Here is a 20,749-nt window from a genome sequence, read left to right as displayed (position 1 = left end):
GGCCGGGAGGAATGATAGGATCTTTAGAGGGGTCGAGAGATCTTGGGAGGAGCTTTAGGGATTGGCTAGGTTTAATTCTTCCTTATGGGCATTTGTTAATCTTAGCTATTTGTAATTACCGGCTTGGTCACATTCTTTTAAATTGGGGTTGGTTCTTGTTGCTAGTGTTGGAACACATTTTGTGGGTTTAGTTTATGTATACCGCCCTTCTACGTTATTTTTCATTTTGAAAACTTGGTCTCTTTTACCTAATTATAATAATAACATTCCAAAAGACAATAAAATTTAAACATTAATATCTCTTCTTACAGTTTTTTTTTGGAATAATATGAGCAAAAGGATAAAAAGGATGAAACCTAAATAACGCGACCTGTGTATGTTAAGGATTTTACTTTTTGGTTGGTAATCAGGAAGATCGGATATCTGACACTGGTAATGAAGCTGAGGTCAGAGATTCAACTCTATTTGCTCATACCTGTTATCTTATAAAGAGTATGTCTCAAAGAGATGAACATGTTCGAGATATTGCTGTTAACTTGCTGACACAGCTCAGAGATAAGTTTCCCCAGGTGAAATCTTGTCTTTGATTCAAAGTTCTTTTCTCATGCCTTTTCATTTTCCTAAAAATCTAAACATATGTGTTTTCAGGTTATGTGGAATTCGTCTTGTTTGGATTCCTTGCTCTTTTCCATGCATAATGATGCGCCTTCAACTGTTGTTACTGATCCTGCTTGGGTTGTAACAGTTCGTTCTTTGTACCAAAGGGTAGTTCGAGAGTGGATCGTTAAATCACTGTCATATGCTCCTTGCACTTGCCAAGGTCTCCTACAGGTTGACTAGTTAGTGGGAATAATCTTCGATTTTGTCCATTTTTCTGTTTTGTCTGGTTTAAGTTGGTCATTTAACATCATTTTATTAACCATATGCTCTTTCATTTCTCTCTATAGAAGCTTGAATTCCATTTTTTTTTTCCTAAATTAAACACCATTTTCTTGACTATGCGAATTTCAATATTTCTTTAATGTTAACTTGGCATGTGAACTACAAAATGTAGGGTTATCTTTTTTTGTTTGGGTTCTAGTTCTGCAGTCTTTTCTAGTAATAATTTTAGAAAGTGCTTTGTGCTGCCATTTCTGGCGCATATTATAATTGGAAAAACCATAAGATATGACACATATTCAAACTCAACAAGCTAGAGGAGTCAGGTAGGTCAATTTTCATTCTGGGATTTTGGGTCGTTTTACTCTCTTTCAAACAGTAGACTTTTCCACCATTTTTGCTCGTGCTAGTGCCCCCAGAAATTCTTGGATTTCTTGCAATATGAGATTGAATGCCATAAGTCTGATTGACTTCCTCATGGAGTTTGTGCCCTTGTAACCTTTTTTCTTTTAAGAAAAATATTGAGCATTTGTTATATTTTGGTTTAGCATACCTGGTTCTGTAAAAACATATCGAAGCCTTATGTAGCTTATTACAGAACTTAAAATCGTATTCAATAGGTAGGATTTTTGGCTAAGGTAAATGGGCTTGTCGTGTTGAGATTGCTAGATCAGAAAAGTTAAAGAGGAATAGTGGTGAAAATATCAGATATTCTCATTTTGGAAAACTTCAATCTTCTTGAGAAACTATAACCAACTGTTTAATCTTAATAAAGTTCCATCACATTTTCTTTGGGGCATTCACTTTCAAGTTTTAATAATTGTTTTCTTAAAAATGTATTTTTAATGTTGACTTTCCAGGAAAAACTATGCAAAGCGAATACATGGCAAAGAGCCCAGCACACACCTGATGTGATTTCTCTTTTATCTGAGATACGGATTGGCACTAGCAAAAATGAACATTGGACTGGCATACAAACAGCAAACATTCCTGCTGTCATTACTGCTGCAGCTGCAGCTTCAGGGGCCGACTTAAAACTGACAGAAGCCTTTAATTTGGAGGTGCTCAGTACTGGTATGGTCAGTGCAACAGTTAAATGCAACCATGCTGGAGAAATTGCTGGTATGAGAAGGTTGTATAACAGCATTGGTGGATTTCAGACTGGCGTTGCTGGTCTTGGTTTTGGTCAGGGCCTTCAAAGGCTGATCACTGGAGCACTTCCCCAACAACCGCAGAATGAGGATGATTCATTTAATGGGATTTTGATTATGAAATTTGTGCAGTCACTTCAACAATTTGTTAGTGGAGCAGAAAAAGGCTGTGGCCTCGACAAGTTGAAATTTCGAGAAACTTGTTCTCAGGCAACTGCCTTGCTTCTATCAAACTTGGTATGCTTCTTGCTTTTCATGGGTGGATGTGGTTGAAGTATCCTTTTGTCTTTGTGCATCTTTTTTTCTCATAATACGTACTCATTTTTCAGGCTTCTGAATCAAAAACAAACATTGAGGGATTTGCACAACTTATTCGCCTTCTTTGTTGGTGTCCAGCATACATTTCCACTCCTGATGCAATTGAAACTGGTGTGTTTATTTGGACTTGGTTGGTGTCTGCAGCACCTGAACTTGGGTCGTTTGTCCTTGCTGAGCTTGTTGATGCATGGTTATGGACAATTGATACCAAGCGGGGTCTCTTTGCATCGGACGTCAAGTATTCAGGACCTGCTGCCATGTTAAGGCCTCACTTATCTCCGGGGGAACCAGAAATGCAGCCTGAGATTGATCCTGTTGAACAAATAATTGCTCATAGAATATGGCTTGGATTCTTTATCGACCGCTTTGAGGTTAAAATTTTCTTAGGCATCCTAAATATTTGCAGTTTTGGATATGGAATGTGAGCAAAAGTTGAACGTACATGCTGTCTCAGTGTTTACCCACATGAATGTTAGTTTATTGTCTGGTACCAAAAGTAAGTGTTTACCCAAGAGTTTTAACATATTGTCCGTTACCAAAAGTCAAAACACAATTAGAGGGAAAGTTATGATAGAAATCAACGTTATCCTACCTGCTACTATGATTTCCTTTGGGAGACAACCGTTAGGACTTTTTCGAGTGTTTCTTTGGTGTTGTATTTTATTTCTTTTGGTTGGTACAATGTCTTTCATTCTCAATGTCCTTTATCTTTTGGTTGGTATAGTTTTGGGTATCTCACCTTTCAAGTTTTGGAAAATAATAATAGAAAATAATAATAATCCACAAACCTATTAAGATTCTAAACCTGAAACTCAGAAAAATTTCAACAAGGCCAAAACAGAGAGTACTCTATTACAATATATTGATAAGGAAGATAAATGTTCAACAAACAACCAAGAATAGAAAAATAAGGAAAGTAAATGCAAGAAGGAATAATAAACCAGCTCCTTGGAGAAGGCTGGACACATCTCCTAATAAAGTGTACAGCAGCTTTCACAAGAAACAAAACCTAATTCTCCAATCCCCAAAACATTCCCTATTTATATCCATGACAAAAATGGGCCCTTAGGTTTTTTTCTCCTCTCCCATCAGCTCTCCATTTCCACTATTCTGTGCATTCCCCCTTTGCCCTTTCTTTTATAAGTGTGCAGGATTGGGGTCTAACACAACTCTAATTTTCTTTTAACACCTTCCCTCAAACTCAAGATGGTAGAATCACGAATAACTTGAGTTTGCTAAAAAAACTCTCGAATCAAATCAGCATATCTGATCTAGAATAAAAAGCCCATTAATAATGAAAACAAGAACTTCTAGGCTAGAAACACAAACCCACAAAGAATGGAACCAAGAATTTCTACGATAGAAACATATATTTTAGTGTAGAGATCTATAACAAAACTTACGAAGAACAAAATAACAACTTTTGGGCACAAACAAAGATCCTCATTGAGAGATCTAAAACAAAATCTTTGAACAACTGATTTGAAAACAAAACATAAATCCACAAACACAAAGAGTCACAAATAGTGGCGATGAATACTCATGAAAGACTTTGTAACGAACAAAAAATAGATGCCTAGCAGTTGTGAACCACAAGCAGTGAATCTATGTGTGGATTTGCCTCTATTGACAACCCATCGACGGAGGCAGAGATCAAAGCGGCGGCAACTAAAGTTCAATGAGACAAAACCTAAAGCTCTGATACCATGTTATATGTCTATGTTATTGAGTAAATCAGATTACATAATGAACTTTACATATGAGAATAAATAGACCTCAAAGAAATCACTAAAGGAAAATACATAAATGAAAAATATCAAGAAAAGAAAAAGAATAATAATCCATAAACCCTAATATTCTTTTAACACACCTTACACTCCTTGATTCCTCATTGGATGGGAAGTAAAACTCTTCAGGATTTAGCATCCTTCCTTTTTTAGCTCACTTTCTCATGTCGTTAATTTATTCTTTCATATCAGCAATGACATGTTTGACTTCTGTATGCCGTTTTCACTGAGTCACCTTCCTGCGAAAAAGTTGTTAACACTAAATGATATAGCATCTTTAGCATCTTCAATTTACTTGAGTGGTTTAAACTTTGTTTTAAGCTCTAGATTGTAAGATTATGTCACTACTTGAGACAAATATATTTAAAAATCTTTCGTCTTATTGGCTTGTCTGGAAAATTATCCTTCATTTTGTTTTTAATATATAACTAACCAGTTCAATTTTTTGTTGGTTCACTAGGTAGTTCGACACAACAGTGTTGAACAACTCTTGCTCTTTGGTCGTTTGCTACAAGGGTCCACTAAGCCGCCATGGAACTTTTCTCGTCATCCTGCAGCAACTGGTTCCTTTTTTACTTTGATGCTTCTAGGGCTTAAGTTTTGTTCATGCCAAGCTCAGGGCAACCTACAGAATTTTAAAACTGGACTGGAGCTGCTGGAGGACCGAATATATAGGTTCTCATTATTATATCCGTCATATTTCTTTACGACCAGTTTAAGTATTGCATTAGTGTTTGTGATGGTATATTACAATATGCTAAGATACTTTCATTCAACGATTTTTTTTTATTTATACAAGAGTTGGATCTTGATATCTTTGTGGAATTAGTATTACTGATGCTCTGTATTATGTATATATACACACTTTAAGAAGTAAGAATTCGATGTGTAATCAATTAACTATGCACTATTATTTCTCTCGGTTGCCTCATCCTTCAGCTGTGGTGTTCTTAGTTTTTGTTATCCTAGTCTACTAATGTATCTGAAGATTGATATAGCAATGAATATTTACTCACATCCTTTATGATGTCTGAACTTACATAATTCTAGTTGTTAGAGGTTGATATAATGATATTGATACCCTTGGAATTGCCTAAGGATCTACTGTCCTTAGTCAATGATTGTGGCATCATCTTGGTTTAAAGAGACAGCTTAGTCCTATCTACTCTCTTCCAGCTCCATAGAAATAATTTCTTGGAACACTAGGTGCCAGAATGACATTACAAAACGGGCAGCCCTGAAAAGTTCATTAAGAATTATAATCCAGGCATAGTCATTGATCAAAGAATCTAAAATGGAATTCATCTCTTTTGCCTTTACTTTGGAGCTCTAGAGACATTGGTTGGGAATTTGTGGTTTCAGTAGGGGCTTCTTCAGGTATTCTAACTATGTGGGACAGCAGTTTTCTGTCATAGACCTACAGTTTTTGCCCTTATTGAGTTTGACAATGCCATTAACCTGGAGGAAGAAGTTGTGAATCATTCAGTGATAACTCATCATCGGGCATCATAAAGCATGATATCCAATTGGAAGACGTTGGACAGTTCCAAAAAACGAGGATGGCGTCGTGAAAGGTTTGCTAGGAAAAAGGGAGTTCTAGAGTTGTATCCAATTTAGAATTGAAGATGTCCCGGGCACAAATTTTTCTAGTGAAGGAAACTGAATGTAATCTAGCAAGTTTGTCTCTGAGAAAATTGCTTGTTAATATCAAGGTGTTTCCGGCCTCTTTTAGTATAGAGGTTGCTCTTGGAAATCTGAGAATTAGTGTTGAGTCTTTCAAGCAGCCACATGTATTATTGGGCATGTGATATGAGAAATCCTGGTGGCAGTTTTTTTTGTCAAGCTATCATTTTCTTCATTCGATGTTGATGATGAAGTTTACAATGGTTATGAATACAGCCTTCTGGGGAAGATTTTAGAAGTTCCCGTTGTATATTTGAATTGATTTGTCCAGGAGTTTGTTAGTTACTTTGTGGGTCTTGTCCCTGAAAATGTTGAGGGTTTGTAAAGTTAAAAGATCAAGTAACAATCTCAGAGTGGTGGTTTTTCACTACTGAAATAGAAGAACACATTTCAGTGGATTTCTGGAAGTAAAACAGACATGAGCGCTGTGCATTTGGAAACTTTAGCTGTTCTGATTGATGACATCATTTTAAATGTTGTCATGGGACAGAATTAGGGGTCAGCATAATTGAAGTTGTCAATGGGGTTTCTTTGATCATTCGCAGGTCACTTTGGGATTTGTTGTGTCAAATACCACGTTTAGAAGTTAATTCAGACAGGAGTGTTCTGACTCTTCGGCTGGTCCTCTTTGTAGCTTAGATTTTTCATTTGGACTTGTTTTCACAGTAGCTGTTTTGTTAGGCTCCTTTTTTTCGATACTGGTTTTGGTTCAGTTTTGTTTCTATTTCTCTCTAATTTTTCCTGTCTCGGCTCTCTGTATTTAAGCTGGACATTGTTGATTTTTATCTAGCACTTTGTCTGTTCGCTTCGTGTTTATTTGGGATATGATATTTTGGAATTGGTGCTATGGGGTGTCAAACTAGTTGAGATGCTTTGGTGCACCTTTGGATCCCGCCTGCTTTTTGCTCTTTACGCTCTTGTATATCTCTCTTGTACTTTGAGTTTCTATTATTGATAAAGAAGTTTATCTTCGTTTAAAAGGAAAAAGGTATAATGATGTTGATAAGGTTTACTGGTAAAGTTAAAATATTCCATTTTTCTGTTTTCTCTTCATAACTGTGCCACCTGTTGCATTAAAATTTATTCTTCCCACCACTTGTGGTTGTTTCGTGAAAACCACCACAATTTTTATTTGAAGTTAAAACATGTGTTTGCTACTTCTTTCAGAGCATCCCTAGGATGGTTTGCACATGAGCCAGAGTGGTATGACGTAAAGCATGTGAACTTTGCCCAAAGCGAGGCTCAGTCTGTATCCATATTTCTTCATTACCTTTCAAGTGAGCGTGGAAATAGTCTGCATTCTGATGCAAAAATGCGTGGGCGTGAAAATGGCATTTCTTTGATTGACTTGGTAAGATGATTGTATCTTCAGCCATTGATCATGTCTTAATGATTGAGCCTCTAGGCTCTAAGAAAATATGTTCTGCAGAAGAGAATAGTGCCTTGCGAGCTCCTTTTTACATAATGCCTAAGTTTCTAGTATTGTGTAAGTTCTTCAACTTCTTAATTGAGTGATTGAAATTTTAACAGAATGATCATTATCACCCTGTCTGGGGCCATTTGGAAAATTATGCTGTGGGAAGAGAAAAAAGAAGGCAACTACTTTTGATGTTATGCCAGCATGAGGCTGATAGACTTGAAGTCTGGGCACAGCCAAATATTAAGTAACATACATGCTTTGAATATATTCATTCTTGTTATAGACAGAATTTACATAAACTGAAAATCTTACAGGTGTATATAATTGTTTCTCCTCTTTTATACATAGGGAGAGTACACCTTCTCGACCCAAGCTAACTGCTGAAAAATGGATTGAACATGCTCGGACTGCCTTCTCTGTGGATCCACGAATCGCCTTTTCTATGGTTTCAAGGTTTCCAACAAATGCATTCCTTAGAGTTGAAATGAATCAACTAGTACAGGTTATTGTTTCTTAATTTTTTCTCTAAGCTAAAATTTATAAACTTGAGCTTTCTGTGCATTACACACTATTATTTTGGTTGAATATTATGAAGCTCTTGCTCTCATGGTTAACTATGTAAGGTGAGAACAAGAAGTGTACAGCACATTTCAGTACTTGTAATTTAATTGTGGAGACAAGTTGATTTGGGAAGAGGTGAAATGATTTTGGGTATAGAAACTGTTAAATTTGGGTTTGATTGTTATTGTCTAAATACTATAGCTAGACAGTTGATTTGGGTTTGATTTTAGATACATCAGACGTAATCAACCAACTTTCATTTGAAATTCTTCATTTGTTTCTAAAATTGATCCATGGACAAAAATCTCTGTTAATCGTTTCCATGGAGAGAAGATTGTTGTGGCCTGCTCTCAATAGTCTTCCTTTGGTTTCTTTGGGGGAGAGGAATGGAAGATTTTTTTAAGAGATTCTTTTACTTCTCTTGATATGTTTATGGACTTGATTCTTTTTCATGTTTTGTATTGGTATGAACACATTTCTATGATGTAGTCCTTAATTGATTTCAAATTGGAAAGTTCACCTTTCGAGACCCTAAAGTTTTCATGTAACCCACTGTTTGGAGTTTATCACTCTATTTATTTCATTCATCAATGAAACCTTCTTCTCTTCTAAAAGAAATCTTTCATATTTTAAAATCATCGATTGACCCAAAAGCTTAAGCTTCTGGGTTATGGTTAATTTAATTTTATCAACACGAGGGCAGTTTGTCTTGTCTTCCACTGTTGCATAATAAGCCTATGCTTGGCTTTTTCATCTTTCTGATGCGGTTTCTTATTGCAGTTGCACATATTGGATATTCGCTCCATTCCTGAAGCTTTGCCTTATTTTGTCACGCCAAAAGCTGTTGATGAAAATTCTGAACTTCTGCGACAGTTGCCACATTGGGCTGCTTGTTCAATTACACAAGCTCTTGAGTTCCTCACTCCTGCTTACAAGGGGCATCCACGTGTTATGGCATATGTTCTTAGGGTATTGGAATCTTATCCTCCTGAAAAGGTTACATTTTTCATGCCGCAGCTGGTGCAAGCTTTGCGATATGATGAAGGGGTATGTGTTCCTAATAAACTCTCTAGCCATTATTCTTTCTCAAACTCTTTTTAGCTGTTTAAGACCCTCTCTAGATTTTTTCAGTTTAGTTTTTGGGACTAGATTGAAGCTCTCTTCCCATTCATTTTGTTGATTTCATTTTCCGTCAATAAATCAATTGATTAATCATTACTAAATCTTGGGTGATAGACTTGTTGCCTAGCCTAGGCTATTGGCACTTCTCCTTTCTAGAAAGTTAGTTTTATATTTGTTTACACTAATTGATACGACTAAATATATATCCTTTGGATTTTGGTTTACTTTTGCCTCATTGTTTCTTGATGTGAAAGTATTATTATTATGATTACTATTACTATTATTACTATTTCTTATTTCGTCACAAGAATATATCTCATTTGATGACGCTTTTTAATTATTGAGAAATCAATTGAAATTAATAAACTAACCTGTTACAGCTAGCACAAAATTTTGCTTTTAGTTAATTTAAGCAAGGTTCAAAATTTGATGACTACATTATCATCGCTGATTAACTTATTAGCTCTTTTGCTATCTAAATATCTTTGCTTTCTTTACATGTTATCTGATTACTTGCTTTCAGAGGTTGGTTGAAGGATATTTACTCAGAGCAGCAAAGAGAAGTGATATATTTGCTCATATTCTGATCTGGCACCTGCAGGTTTGTGAAATTTCACATGTGGTTGATGTATATTTTTTTGGAATTCTCTTTATATGTTCTATGGTTTTAAAGTTATATTTTCTTTTAATCTTTTATTTTCTCGACATATATTGGGTGTGACTGCATTACTGCAATGATATGTTTTGCAGTACATATAATAAGTTGAATTAATGTCTTGCAGGGTGAGACTTCTTTACCAGACTCTGGGAAAGATGTTAACTCTGGGAAGGTACGTCTTTATTGGTGTTTCTGAAATCAAGTATCTTGCGTTTTCTTGTTTAAGTACACTTTGAAACTTGAACAAAATATTGTTCCTTACTTAAAAATAGACAGTCATTAGAGGAAGTGCTAACGTACAACCCCAGTCCCCACTGTCCTTCACCTGCTGTTTTTTGTTCTGAACCTGGCACCGGTTGTCCTCCAATTGATGGGCCCAAATGTCTGCACTCTATTGATTTTTGTGCAATGTCTTGATGACGATTGACTTTCCTAGGCTCCTAGCCCATCAATAAACATCCCTTCGTCAAACACAGTTCTTCCTTTACCAATCCCATTCTTTCTTAAAGGTGGTCTAGTCTAACCCTTCATTCCTTCCCAACAAACTGGTTTCAACTGATGCTCTGAGCCATCCACAACCTGACCCAATTGCCCTCAGTCAAAAAGTAAACCTAACATTCTTTGATGAAATTATCCTCATTAAGAGCACAGTCCTTGAACAAAATCCGGTTATCATCATTCTTCTAGAGACAGGAACAACTTTGAAATTGCCCTCATCATGAGCACAATCCTTGAACGGATTCAAAAAACACTAAAGCCCTAATTTCAGTTGATTGTGTGGAAGCTGTAAGGGAAGAAAATTTTATTACTTCCGACTTGGAGATTGTGTGACCCAGTTTCAAGGAAGATGAAGAAGAAGGCGATACTCATTAAGTCGAACCTATGTTTGTCTCAACCTATTTTGCTCAACCCACCTATCCCAAACCTTTGTTTGTTAACAATTTCACATGGCCCAAATTCTTTTCCACAAATTTTCTTGAGGGGTTCCTTAATCATAATATTTAATCATAATATTTTTGTTCAAGTTGTAGGAGGTTGGTTTGTTCATACTCCGTTGAACGGGCTTATTTTATTCTTTGATTGTTTCATTTCTCTTTCCAAAACTCGAGGGTGAGTTTTCTTTTTGGGAGGATAGAATGATGTAAGAAGAACAAGGGTTAATTGGGTAAGATTCTAGGTTAGTTCCTTTCTTTACCCACACTTGTAATAAAACTCTATAAATAGGAGTCTTCCCATATTGCATGAAACAATTTATCACTGTAATAAAAGATTCACATGATTGAAGGTTTATTCCTGAAGCTGCCTGGGCACATTAGGCAGGTTCATGTTAGGATCCAACTGATAGAACATTGATACAGTGTTTCTATTTTATTGATATCTTCACAGAAATTACAATATAAAAGCAGTAAAAGAAAAATAAAAGAATCCTAACCCTCTGCCCTTCCTCTCTTTCAAGGAATGTTGCAGTCCTAATTCTTCACCAAATTCTTCCCTCTCCAACTTCCTATTTATATCCAACTAACTACCAACAAATCTAATTACCCTTTTACCCCTACCCTATACTAATCTAGGTATCTAACACATACCTCCGCACATTCAAGTGGGCTGAGAATAAATTCCCCTATAGAACTTACTAACTAATTATTATTTTGTCCCTTCTAATAACCCTACTAATATTCTAGTAATACTTCTAATATATCCCTAACTAGGGGCCCTCTCATTCAAACCACATTAATCAAAATGTCCCTCAAAATACCCATTAAGGTATTATACTGGAGGCTTTTGGGTGGTCTTTTCCTTCCCCCATTAATAGTTTTAACATTCCTGCCTTGATTATAGTTGGCTATCCTTTTGTTGGTTCTAAGAAGATAATATAGTTGCCTCTTGTGCGATCATTTTTCTGGAACCTTTGGGCAAGTGCAATGGTCCGCTTTTAAGAGATTGCTTTTCATCTTTTGATTGTCTCAAGGAATTAGTGTTCTCTACCAATCAAAGTCACATTTTCCAGCAAATATGATCAAAGCCACAATTTCCTATCTTGTTCGATTTGATCTTCAGAAAAGTCAAACACTTGGTTGGTAATGACAATTCTATGAGTAAGAATATCTACCAGAAGAGATATGAAGACTTAACCGACCAAAGATCATGCTTGGTGGTGGAGCCAATTTTAGCTACGATAACTTTTCTCAAAAAAATGGTGGGCTTTTTTAGTTGTACTTGTAGAAACATATTGATTATCATAATTCATTTGATCCAAAAATTTCATAGCAAATTCATTGTGTACACACTCACAGTGATTATATTTATTTTTCACCTGGATGGACATAATGTATCCTCGAACTGCTCTTTGCATTCTATCTTTATTTATATTGATAGTTTAGTTGTTTCTGATTTAGTGCTTAACAATCCTGTAACGTGGTATTTTCAGAATGGTTCATTTCTAGCCTTATTGCCAGTTGTAAGGCAGCATATTATTGATGGTTTCACTCCCAAGGCTCTTGACTTATTTAAAAGAGAGTTTGATTTCTTTGACAAAGTTACATCTATATCTGGTGTTCTCTTTCCACTTCCCAAGGATGAACGTCGAGCTGGCATCAGGAGGTGCGTTTTTGACTGTCAGTTTTGTGGCTAACCTTTCCTACATTGCTGATTAACTGAAAAAGTTGCTAAAACCATTTTCCCAGTGAGTTGGAGAAAATCGAAATGGAGGGTGAAGACCTATATCTACCAACTGCCACAAACAAGCTTGTCCGTGGGATTCAAGTAGACAGTGGAATACCCTTGCAGTCGGCTGCAAAAGTTCCTATCATGGTTACATTCAACGTGGTTGATCGGGATGGGGACCCAAATAACATAAAACCACAAGCTTGCATTTTCAAGGTGAGTTAACAACAAAGTTCCGCATCCTTCCAATGTAAAACTTTGCTTTCTCAACTGCATTTGTTCTCTTTTTTCTTCATTTTTACATTATTTTATTTTAATTACAAGCTGAAGTTTTCCTAATTCAAGGTTCAGAAATTAATCAATCGTTTAATAGCCAGCTTCTTTGTTGTTTTCTATGTTAGCATGCTGATAGGCATCATATAATTATACCCTGAGGTCCCAGATGAATGTCTAGATTTGGAATAAAGTTTCGTTACGTTTACAAATGTTTAGATTTGGAATAAAATTTCGTTACGTTTACAAAGGAGCATACTGTTAGGATCCCAACAACCTGCCACTCAGAAAAATCCCAACACACAACAGAACAACACAGAGAATTAGAGACAGTACTCAATATTTATATATTGATAGAAATAGAGTAGGAAACAAGGTTCATGTAGACATCCTCTAAAAACTGGAAAGAAACACAACAGAAAATAACACAAGAAATATCGAAATATAAAAGGAAAGACTCTCCAGTTAATTAGAGAATGTGGCCTTCTCCATAGTTTCGGCAACTTTTCTCAAAATATGACCTACCTTCTGCAATCCCCAAAACATTCCCTTGTATACCTTTGTGTGGGTTCCACATCAGAATATTCCTTCCACAATCCTCATAGGTTAAGCTGTCACCTGGTTATTACCTTTTCTGCCCCTTCATTTGTATGCGTGAATAATAGGGGCCCTAACAATACCCATCAGCCACGAAACTCACCTTGTCCTCAAGGTGGAAAGAGGGATATTCCTGATTCATAGAGTAAACTGATTCCCATGTTGCTTTGCTATCATGCAATGTCATTGTTCCAACGAGTTCCCAAACAGCCTTGGGTTCAACTTGTAAATCAAATTCTTCAGTCAATGTGGTGGTAAGTGCTGAACATGTTGGGTTTGACCTAACTTGAGTTTCAGTTGAGAGATGTGAAACACATTATGAATCATGGCTTTAGGGGGAGATCCAAATGGTAAGCAACTTCCCCAATCTCTTTTGTTATGCAGTAAGGACTAGAGTTTTGGAGCTAATTTCTCACTCCTTTTCCGAGCTAATGATCTTTGTTTATACGGCCTCAATTTTAGGTATACCTCGTCCCCTATTTTAAACTTCAACTCTTGGTGATCGAGATCACTTTGCTTCATCATTTGATTTTGAGCCACGACTAAATTTTCTTTCAAGGCACTAATCACCAAATCCTCTCCTTGAGTAATTGTTCAGCACTGTTATTGGCTGTTTTCTGGTCTCCATATGAAATTAGTCGGGGTGGGGACCTTCCATAATCCGCTTGGAATGGGGTAATCCTAGTAGATGAGTGGAAAGTGGTATTATACAACAACTCGGCCCATTGTATACACTTGTGCCATTTGTTGGGCTGCTCATTGCAAAAACAGCGTAGGTAAGTCTTGAGGCAACGATTTACTCGTTCGATTTGGCCATCCGTTTGCGGATGGAATGTAGAACTTCTTTTAAGAGATACCCATGGAAAAAAATAGTTCCTTCCAAAAATGGCTTAGAAAGATCTGGGAGGATCCCATGCTTACTAATCACTTCTTCAATGAATTTTTTCAGTAACTTGCTTTGTTGTGAACGGATGCTTAAGGGTGATAAAATGGGTCATTTTACTTAAACGATCTACTACCACCATGATTGTATCAAATCCCCCTGCCTTTGTAAGCCCCTCTATAAAGTCCATTGTGCAATCTTCAAGGATTAAGTTGGTAGGGTTAAGGGCTGTAAAAGTCCAGCCAGTGAAAGGGCATCCGTTTTGTTCCTTTGGCACCCTTCACATTTTTCCGCATACCTTTTCACATCATTTTTCATACCAACCCAATGGATTTCTCCATTCATTCTCTTGTATGTTCTGAGGAATCCTGAATGACCTCCTAAAGCGGAGTCATGATGGCCTCCTAAAGCTGAGTCATGAGAAGTATGTAGTGCCAGAATTAAAGTTGAGGTTTTAGAAAGCACTAACCTTCCTTTATGATGCAAGCGGCCAACCACAAATTTATAATTAGCCTTTCCTTCCGGATCCTCTCAAAGTGTTGATTATGTTTTGGAGTTCCTCATCGTTTTCCACCTCCGTCATAACCATCTCAACATCAACTAGCCCTTGGGCTGTCACTGTATTTAGCTCCACATCATGGTTCATTCGGGATAGGGCGTCCGGGGCCTTGTTTTGCAACCCGAACTGATATAAGATTTCAAAGTCATACCCAAGGAATTTGGTCAACCACCTTTAAAATTGGGGTTGGACTTCCGGTTGTTCTATCAAGAATTTCAAAGCTTTTTAGTTTGAAAGTAGAGTGAATTTTCTGTCCAGCAAATAATGCCTCCATTTCTGCAGTGCCATCAGTTCTCTCCATATATAGACTTGGCTTGCGCATGGGGAGACAATTTCTGACTAAAATAAGCAATAGGTTGAGTATTCTGTGATAATACAGCACCTAACCCAACCCCTGTAGCGTCCATTTCAATGGTGAACAATATTGAGAAATTTGGTAGAGCCAACATGGAGACAGAGATCATGGCATGTTTCAACTGTCCAAAGGCTTCGGTTGCTTCCTCACCCCATTTAAACCCATTTTTCTGCAGTAGTTTAGTAAGGGGTGCAAGAATGTCCCCATAACTTTTTACAAACCTTCTGTAGTAACCAGTCAGGCCTAAAAATCCCCTCAATTTGGATTCATCTCTCGGCTGTGGCCAATTGACCATCGCTTTCACCTCTCAATCTCTTCCTTCTTGATGTGCCCATATTTATATGGCCTGACATTGATGGGTTTCTGCCCTTCTGTTGTCAAAATTCTGTGATCCACTGCCCTCTTTGGAGGTAATTCTGTAGGCAATTAGAAAATCTCTTTATTCCGGTTTAGTAGTTATATATAGGCTTGTATCTCTATTAAATAATGAATGAAATATAGATTAATTCCATAAAATCAACACTCTAATCATGGGTAGTTTAGATTCATCTCCCTTTTTCTCTTCAACCTTTCTGTCATCTTGTGTTCCTCTTCAATTTCCATGTTCTGAAAGTCTAGCAAAAGTCCTTGGCCTTCTACCTCCCAAGTCTTGGTTATCGTTTTCAAGGAGCATCCTGTCTTTTCTAACGTTGGGTCCCCTTCTAGTATAATCTAAGATTTTCCGACTATAACTGTCAGTCATTGAAGGTCAATGCACGCCCATGAATCCGGTAGTACTAACCACTGCACACACAGCACAACATCACTTTTACCTGGTACAATGGCAAGGAAGTTTGCAACAATAGTCAACTGGGGCAGCTTGATTTCCACACGTTTGCAAATTCCTCTTCCTTCTAGCACTGACCCATTCCCAATCGTTACCCCAAACTTAGTTTCCTTCTCGAGGTGGCAGTTTCAATTCCTCAACAACTCCTAATGGATGAAATTGTGGGTCGCCCCATCGTCAATAAGTATGATCACTTCTCGGTCTCTTGTTGTCTTCTTTAATTTAATGGTTCCCTTAGACTAAAACCCAGGATGGTTTGGAGCGCAATCTTCGTTTCTCCCATCACCTCTAATGTTTTCAACACTATCGCCTCGGTTTCGGTCTCCACCTCAGTTTCAGTATTCGCCCCAGTTGCTGCTTCTTCCCATTCTACCTTCTTCATTTAGAATAAATAGCATTAGCTCCCTGTTTTCTTTCATCTTGCATCTATGCCCATGAGAATATTCTTTGTTGCAACAGAAACACAATCCCTTGTCCAATCTTGCCCTAAATTCACTATCCGACAACTGTTTCATGGGCGGTTCTCCTCGCTCGTGAAACGGAATTGTGTTTAGGGCATAGATGCAAATAACGGTTCATGAACCAAATAACGGTTAGTTCATTGATCTCGAAATAATGCTCAACCCTGTACACCCAAGATTCTGGGTTCACCTCTGAAACACGTGTATCTCTAATTTTTTATATTTGCTTCTACCGGAATACCACCCATGAGATCGGACGTCGCATCAACGCCCTCCATCTTGCCTTTCATTTTAAATCCAGACCTATCAGACACACAAGATTCCTCTCAATGTTTATTCATACTGCTTTCCTTAACATCATCCGACAACTTCTCCACACTTTTAGTTAGGCCGAGGATCAACTCCTTCAATCCTAAGATTTCCTTCTCACTGAGCTCCATCCTTTCCTCTAGTTGTTTTTGTGCCATTGCTCATGTTCTCCCCTGGATTTTTAGCGGCTCTGATACCAATTTGTTAGGACCCCAACAACCTGCTACTCAGAAAAGTCCCAACACACAATAGAGAAACAAATTTAGTACTCAATATTTATATATTGACAGAAATAGAGTAGGAGAAAAAGTTCATGTAGATATCCTCTAAATAGTGGAAAGAAACACATCAGAAAATAACACAAGAAATATTGACATATAAAAGGAAAGACTATCCAGCTAATTCAAGAATGCTGGCCTTCTCCTCCAAAGTTTTTGCAACTTTTCTCAAAATATGGCCTACCTTCAGCAATCCCAAAAACATTCCTTGTATACCTTCCCGTGGGTCCCACAGCAGAATATTCCTTCCACAATCCTCCTAGGTTAAGCTGTCACTTGATTATTCCATTTTCTGCTCCTTCGTTTGTATGTGTCAATAATAGGGAGCCTAACATACCCTAAGTTTTTCTGAGGTTTTACATTTGCCGACTTTGGAGGATGTCTATGTTGGATAGTAGATAACTGATACGATGTGCCATGTAGATGTTAAGAAAAAACTCCGATATGCTTGGATATTAGCAAGGTACATTTTCTTTTTTATTGTGTTGAGCTTCAGAGAAAAAATTGTGGTACTCAAGCTTGAGTTGAATTATATGACATATACATCCTGAATCTGTTATTTTTTTTATTTATAAGAAACGATTTCATAGATATATGAAATAGAGAGAGGGGCAGAGGCCCAAAACCAAAGGAGTTACATAAGATTTCTTCAATTGGTTTGAAGGGAGAAAAGATCATAAGATCGGAAAATAGAACTGATTTTACACCAGCTCATAGCATGATAAATAATAAGTTCAAAGAAACAGTTAGAGGAGCTTTCTTTTTCAGTGAAAAGCCGCTTGTTTCTTTCCTTCCAAATAATACATAGAAAGTATATGCTAATGCTGGTGGTTTGCTTTATTTGTTCTTTATTTAAGGTTGGAGATGACTGCCGACAAGATGTTCTTGCTCTGCAAGTGATATCACTTCTTAGGGACATCTTTCAAGCCGTTGGGCTTAATCTCTATTTGTTTCCATATGGTGTCCTTCCTACTGGCCCCGGCAGAGGCATAATTGAGGTAACTTTTGAAAACTATATGATTAGTCATGCTTTTCTCGGTGGCTATCCGCTCTAAGTATCTGTGCTGTCAGTCAATTTAATTACTTCTTTTTCATAGAATTTTATGTTTGCAATGGATAATAGTGAAGTGATAATGACTTGCGTCAGTGAGAAAAATATTTAACTTTTCAGTTGAAAGCAATTTTTAAGTATATAAATCGACTTCAAAGTACCAGTTGCGCCTAATTAGGGATAATTCCACGATATTATTCTTTACTTCTTTTCGTTATTTAATATTTCCTATTAAAATAATGACTTGAAGGTGCAAGCTTACGAAAAACTTCCTTAAGCTAAGTTATTAATTTCATATCCTGCTCTTTAACTACTCGTATTCTTTGTTTGTTTGTTTGCACTTGAGATCTTGTTAATTATTTCTTACCTAATGATTGACGATTCTCAGGTTGTTCCTAATACAAGAAGCAGAAGTCAGATGGGTGAAACCACTGATGGGGGATTGTATGAGATCTTTCAACAGGACTATGGGCCGGTGGGCTCTCCAAGTTTTGAAGCAGCCCGTGAGAACTTTATAGTTAGTAGTGCAGGTTATGCCGTCGCCAGCCTGTTACTTCAACCAAAGGACAGACACAATGGCAATCTTCTATTCGACAAGTATGCTATCCTTTCCTCTTGCTCACCCAAATGATACTTTCACCTCAAAACTATTCATTTATATAAATGAAATGAGACTACTGCTCTAAATAATCTTTTAATAGAAGACAAAAATAAGAGAATCTCAACTGACGTTGAACGCAAGCTAAAAAGATGGAAACCTTTAACTAGGAATCACAAAAAACACAGTGAGAGATTCCCTAAGTAATCAAGAGACAAACCTAACCAAAAGGTTCAAAACAAACCATACCAAGCAAAGAGAAACACCAAACCAAAAAACTGATAAGGTTATTGCATCACAAAAGACCAAAAGAATTCTGAAGGAGCCTTTATGAGAGGGAAATGAGACGCAAGACCCAAATGGGGTTCTTTAAAATCTCTAATAGAAAAAACATATTGAATAATCTGTTTATATTTAAGAGGGCTAATTTTATAGTAATCTCTACACAACATAGAATTGTTTCTATCTCTTCGACGAATTATTATCTTGTTATTCAAATATGCTTGTCCGATGCCCCAAGGGAGTTGAAATACTTTGGTAGATAGTATTTTTCGAGTGCTGACATGCATATGTGGATGCAGCGTCGGGAGGCTCGTCCATATTGATTTTGGTTTCATACTGGAGACATCACCGGGAGGAAATATGCGCTTTGAGAGTGCTCACTTCAAGCTAAGCCATGAGATGACACAACTTCTTGACCCCTCTGGGGTGATGAAGAGTGAGACCTGGAACTTGTTTGTAAGGTAGAAAAGTTTTCTTCCTCTGCCGTATACTTAGACTCTAATCTCGGAGATTGATTGTGTTACCCTTGTGTGCTTGTCCACAGCCTGTGTGTAAAGGGGTACCTCACTGCTCGCCGCCATATGGATGGGATAATCAACACCGTATTACTAATGCTAGATAGTGGATTACCATGCTTCAGTCGTGGTGATCCAATTGGAAATCTTCGAAAGAGATTTCATCCTGAAATGAACGACCGTGAAGCAGCAAATTTCATGATCCGAGTCTGTACTGATGCATATAACAAATGGACAACTGCAGGCTATGATTTGATACAATACTTGCAGCAAGGCATTGAGAAGTAAGGTTTCTTTTTTCTTTTTAAAAAAAAAATGTATAGTTTCTACTTCCTCCTATTTTATTAATTATTGAGTGATTTTTCCTGACTGTATAAACGGCTAAATTATAAATTAAATGGATGCGGTTTCAATTGTGTTGAGTAATGATTTTGTATATTCTTCATATTGTTCGTTGAATTGAACGTTGAATGAATTATATCTATAGAAGGCCTTCTCTGTTTGACTCTACTTTCTCAAGATATTTGATAAGTCTCTAATATGACTGTTTATTTTTATGTTCTATTATTTTACGTTGACACCACATAGCCTTTGTTTTCCCTCATTACCTTTTTATCTCAATGGGGAAATTTTTTACAACATTTTTCTTTCTATATCACAAAATATGTGCTAATTAACCTTGAGATTAGAGTTTCAAGTCCCACTGGAAAAATAATAATTGCAATTGGCTTCATCACAACTATATGCAAACAAAATTATACTGTTCATGAATAGATATATTTGTTGGAAAGTCTGCTGCCCTTCAGCATCAGTCTGACATATTATGGGGTCACATCAAAATAAGCCACTCAGGGAAGATATCATTATTTATACATATATATAAGAATAAATATAGTAATAGTAAGAGCAAAGTAACTTAATGTGAACTAAAACTTTTAAAATAGGTAACAATTTGAAGTGGGTTTCTCATATAACTCAAATCGCATTACGGTTGCATCACATTAGTGGTGGCCTTCGACGACAAATAGTATCCATACAAGCACATTCCAACCATTAGGTTTTAACGTTTTATGATCACGTTCCCAATAACACTCATATCCAAAGCAATTCACTGCATCTCTAAATACACTATTAAAAAGTTTAAAAAGTATAGTAAAAATTTTAATATTCTATCAACAATGTCATAGATATATAGAAGTCATAGTAATTTTGTGTCGGAGATTAGGAGCTTGATGGATGTTACGGTCATGACCTCGTTTGTTTGGTGCCCTCATTCAGCTAACGGAGTGGCCTTGCAAGAGCTGCTATGCTATTTCTTTAGGTGGTTGAGAGGGTTGTTTTACTTTACCCTTCTCCTAGCTTTGTTGGTGGGAGGATTCTGTTGAGGTTCCGAGTTGGTTGTTGTTTCATTGTTTGATATTTGGTTCCTATTGTTGTTAGTTTGCTTTTCTAAAATTAAAAACAAAAATAAAACTGTTGTAGAGCCATAGAAACCAAGTGTACAATATGAAATAAATAA

The 20,749-nt window shown here is 36.8% G+C and overlaps 1 protein-coding gene across 1 annotated transcript in view; it reads left to right on the top strand.

The window, feature by feature from the left end:
- Positions 1–19,740, top strand: part of LOC101215702 (phosphatidylinositol 4-kinase alpha 1) — a 30,309-nt gene extending 10,569 nt beyond the window's left edge. Inside the window, exons 10-26 of the mRNA XM_011660770.2 lie at positions 411–569; positions 649–831; positions 1,740–2,267; positions 2,360–2,719; positions 4,596–4,810; positions 6,986–7,169; positions 7,349–7,482; positions 7,587–7,740; positions 8,580–8,846; positions 9,445–9,522; positions 9,704–9,751; positions 12,008–12,180; positions 12,264–12,459; positions 17,642–17,782; positions 18,224–18,432; positions 19,015–19,176; positions 19,260–19,740. Of these exons, the coding sequence (XP_011659072.1) occupies positions 411–569; positions 649–831; positions 1,740–2,267; positions 2,360–2,719; positions 4,596–4,810; positions 6,986–7,169; positions 7,349–7,482; positions 7,587–7,740; positions 8,580–8,846; positions 9,445–9,522; positions 9,704–9,751; positions 12,008–12,180; positions 12,264–12,459; positions 17,642–17,782; positions 18,224–18,432; positions 19,015–19,176; positions 19,260–19,518 (3,450 nt within the window). The 3' untranslated portion in view covers positions 19,519–19,740. The remainder of the gene's footprint in view (positions 1–410; positions 570–648; positions 832–1,739; positions 2,268–2,359; positions 2,720–4,595; positions 4,811–6,985; positions 7,170–7,348; positions 7,483–7,586; positions 7,741–8,579; positions 8,847–9,444; positions 9,523–9,703; positions 9,752–12,007; positions 12,181–12,263; positions 12,460–17,641; positions 17,783–18,223; positions 18,433–19,014; positions 19,177–19,259) is intronic.
- Positions 19,741–20,749: the final 1,009 nt, after the last annotated feature.

Source organism: Cucumis sativus, chromosome 7 (assembly GCF_000004075.3).
Source record: "Cucumis sativus cultivar 9930 chromosome 7, Cucumber_9930_V3, whole genome shotgun sequence".
Lineage (NCBI taxonomy): Eukaryota > Viridiplantae > Streptophyta > Magnoliopsida > Cucurbitales > Cucurbitaceae > Cucumis > Cucumis sativus.
Note: the sequence above shows the minus strand (reverse complement) of the source record. Positions and strands in the feature narration are given on the sequence as shown.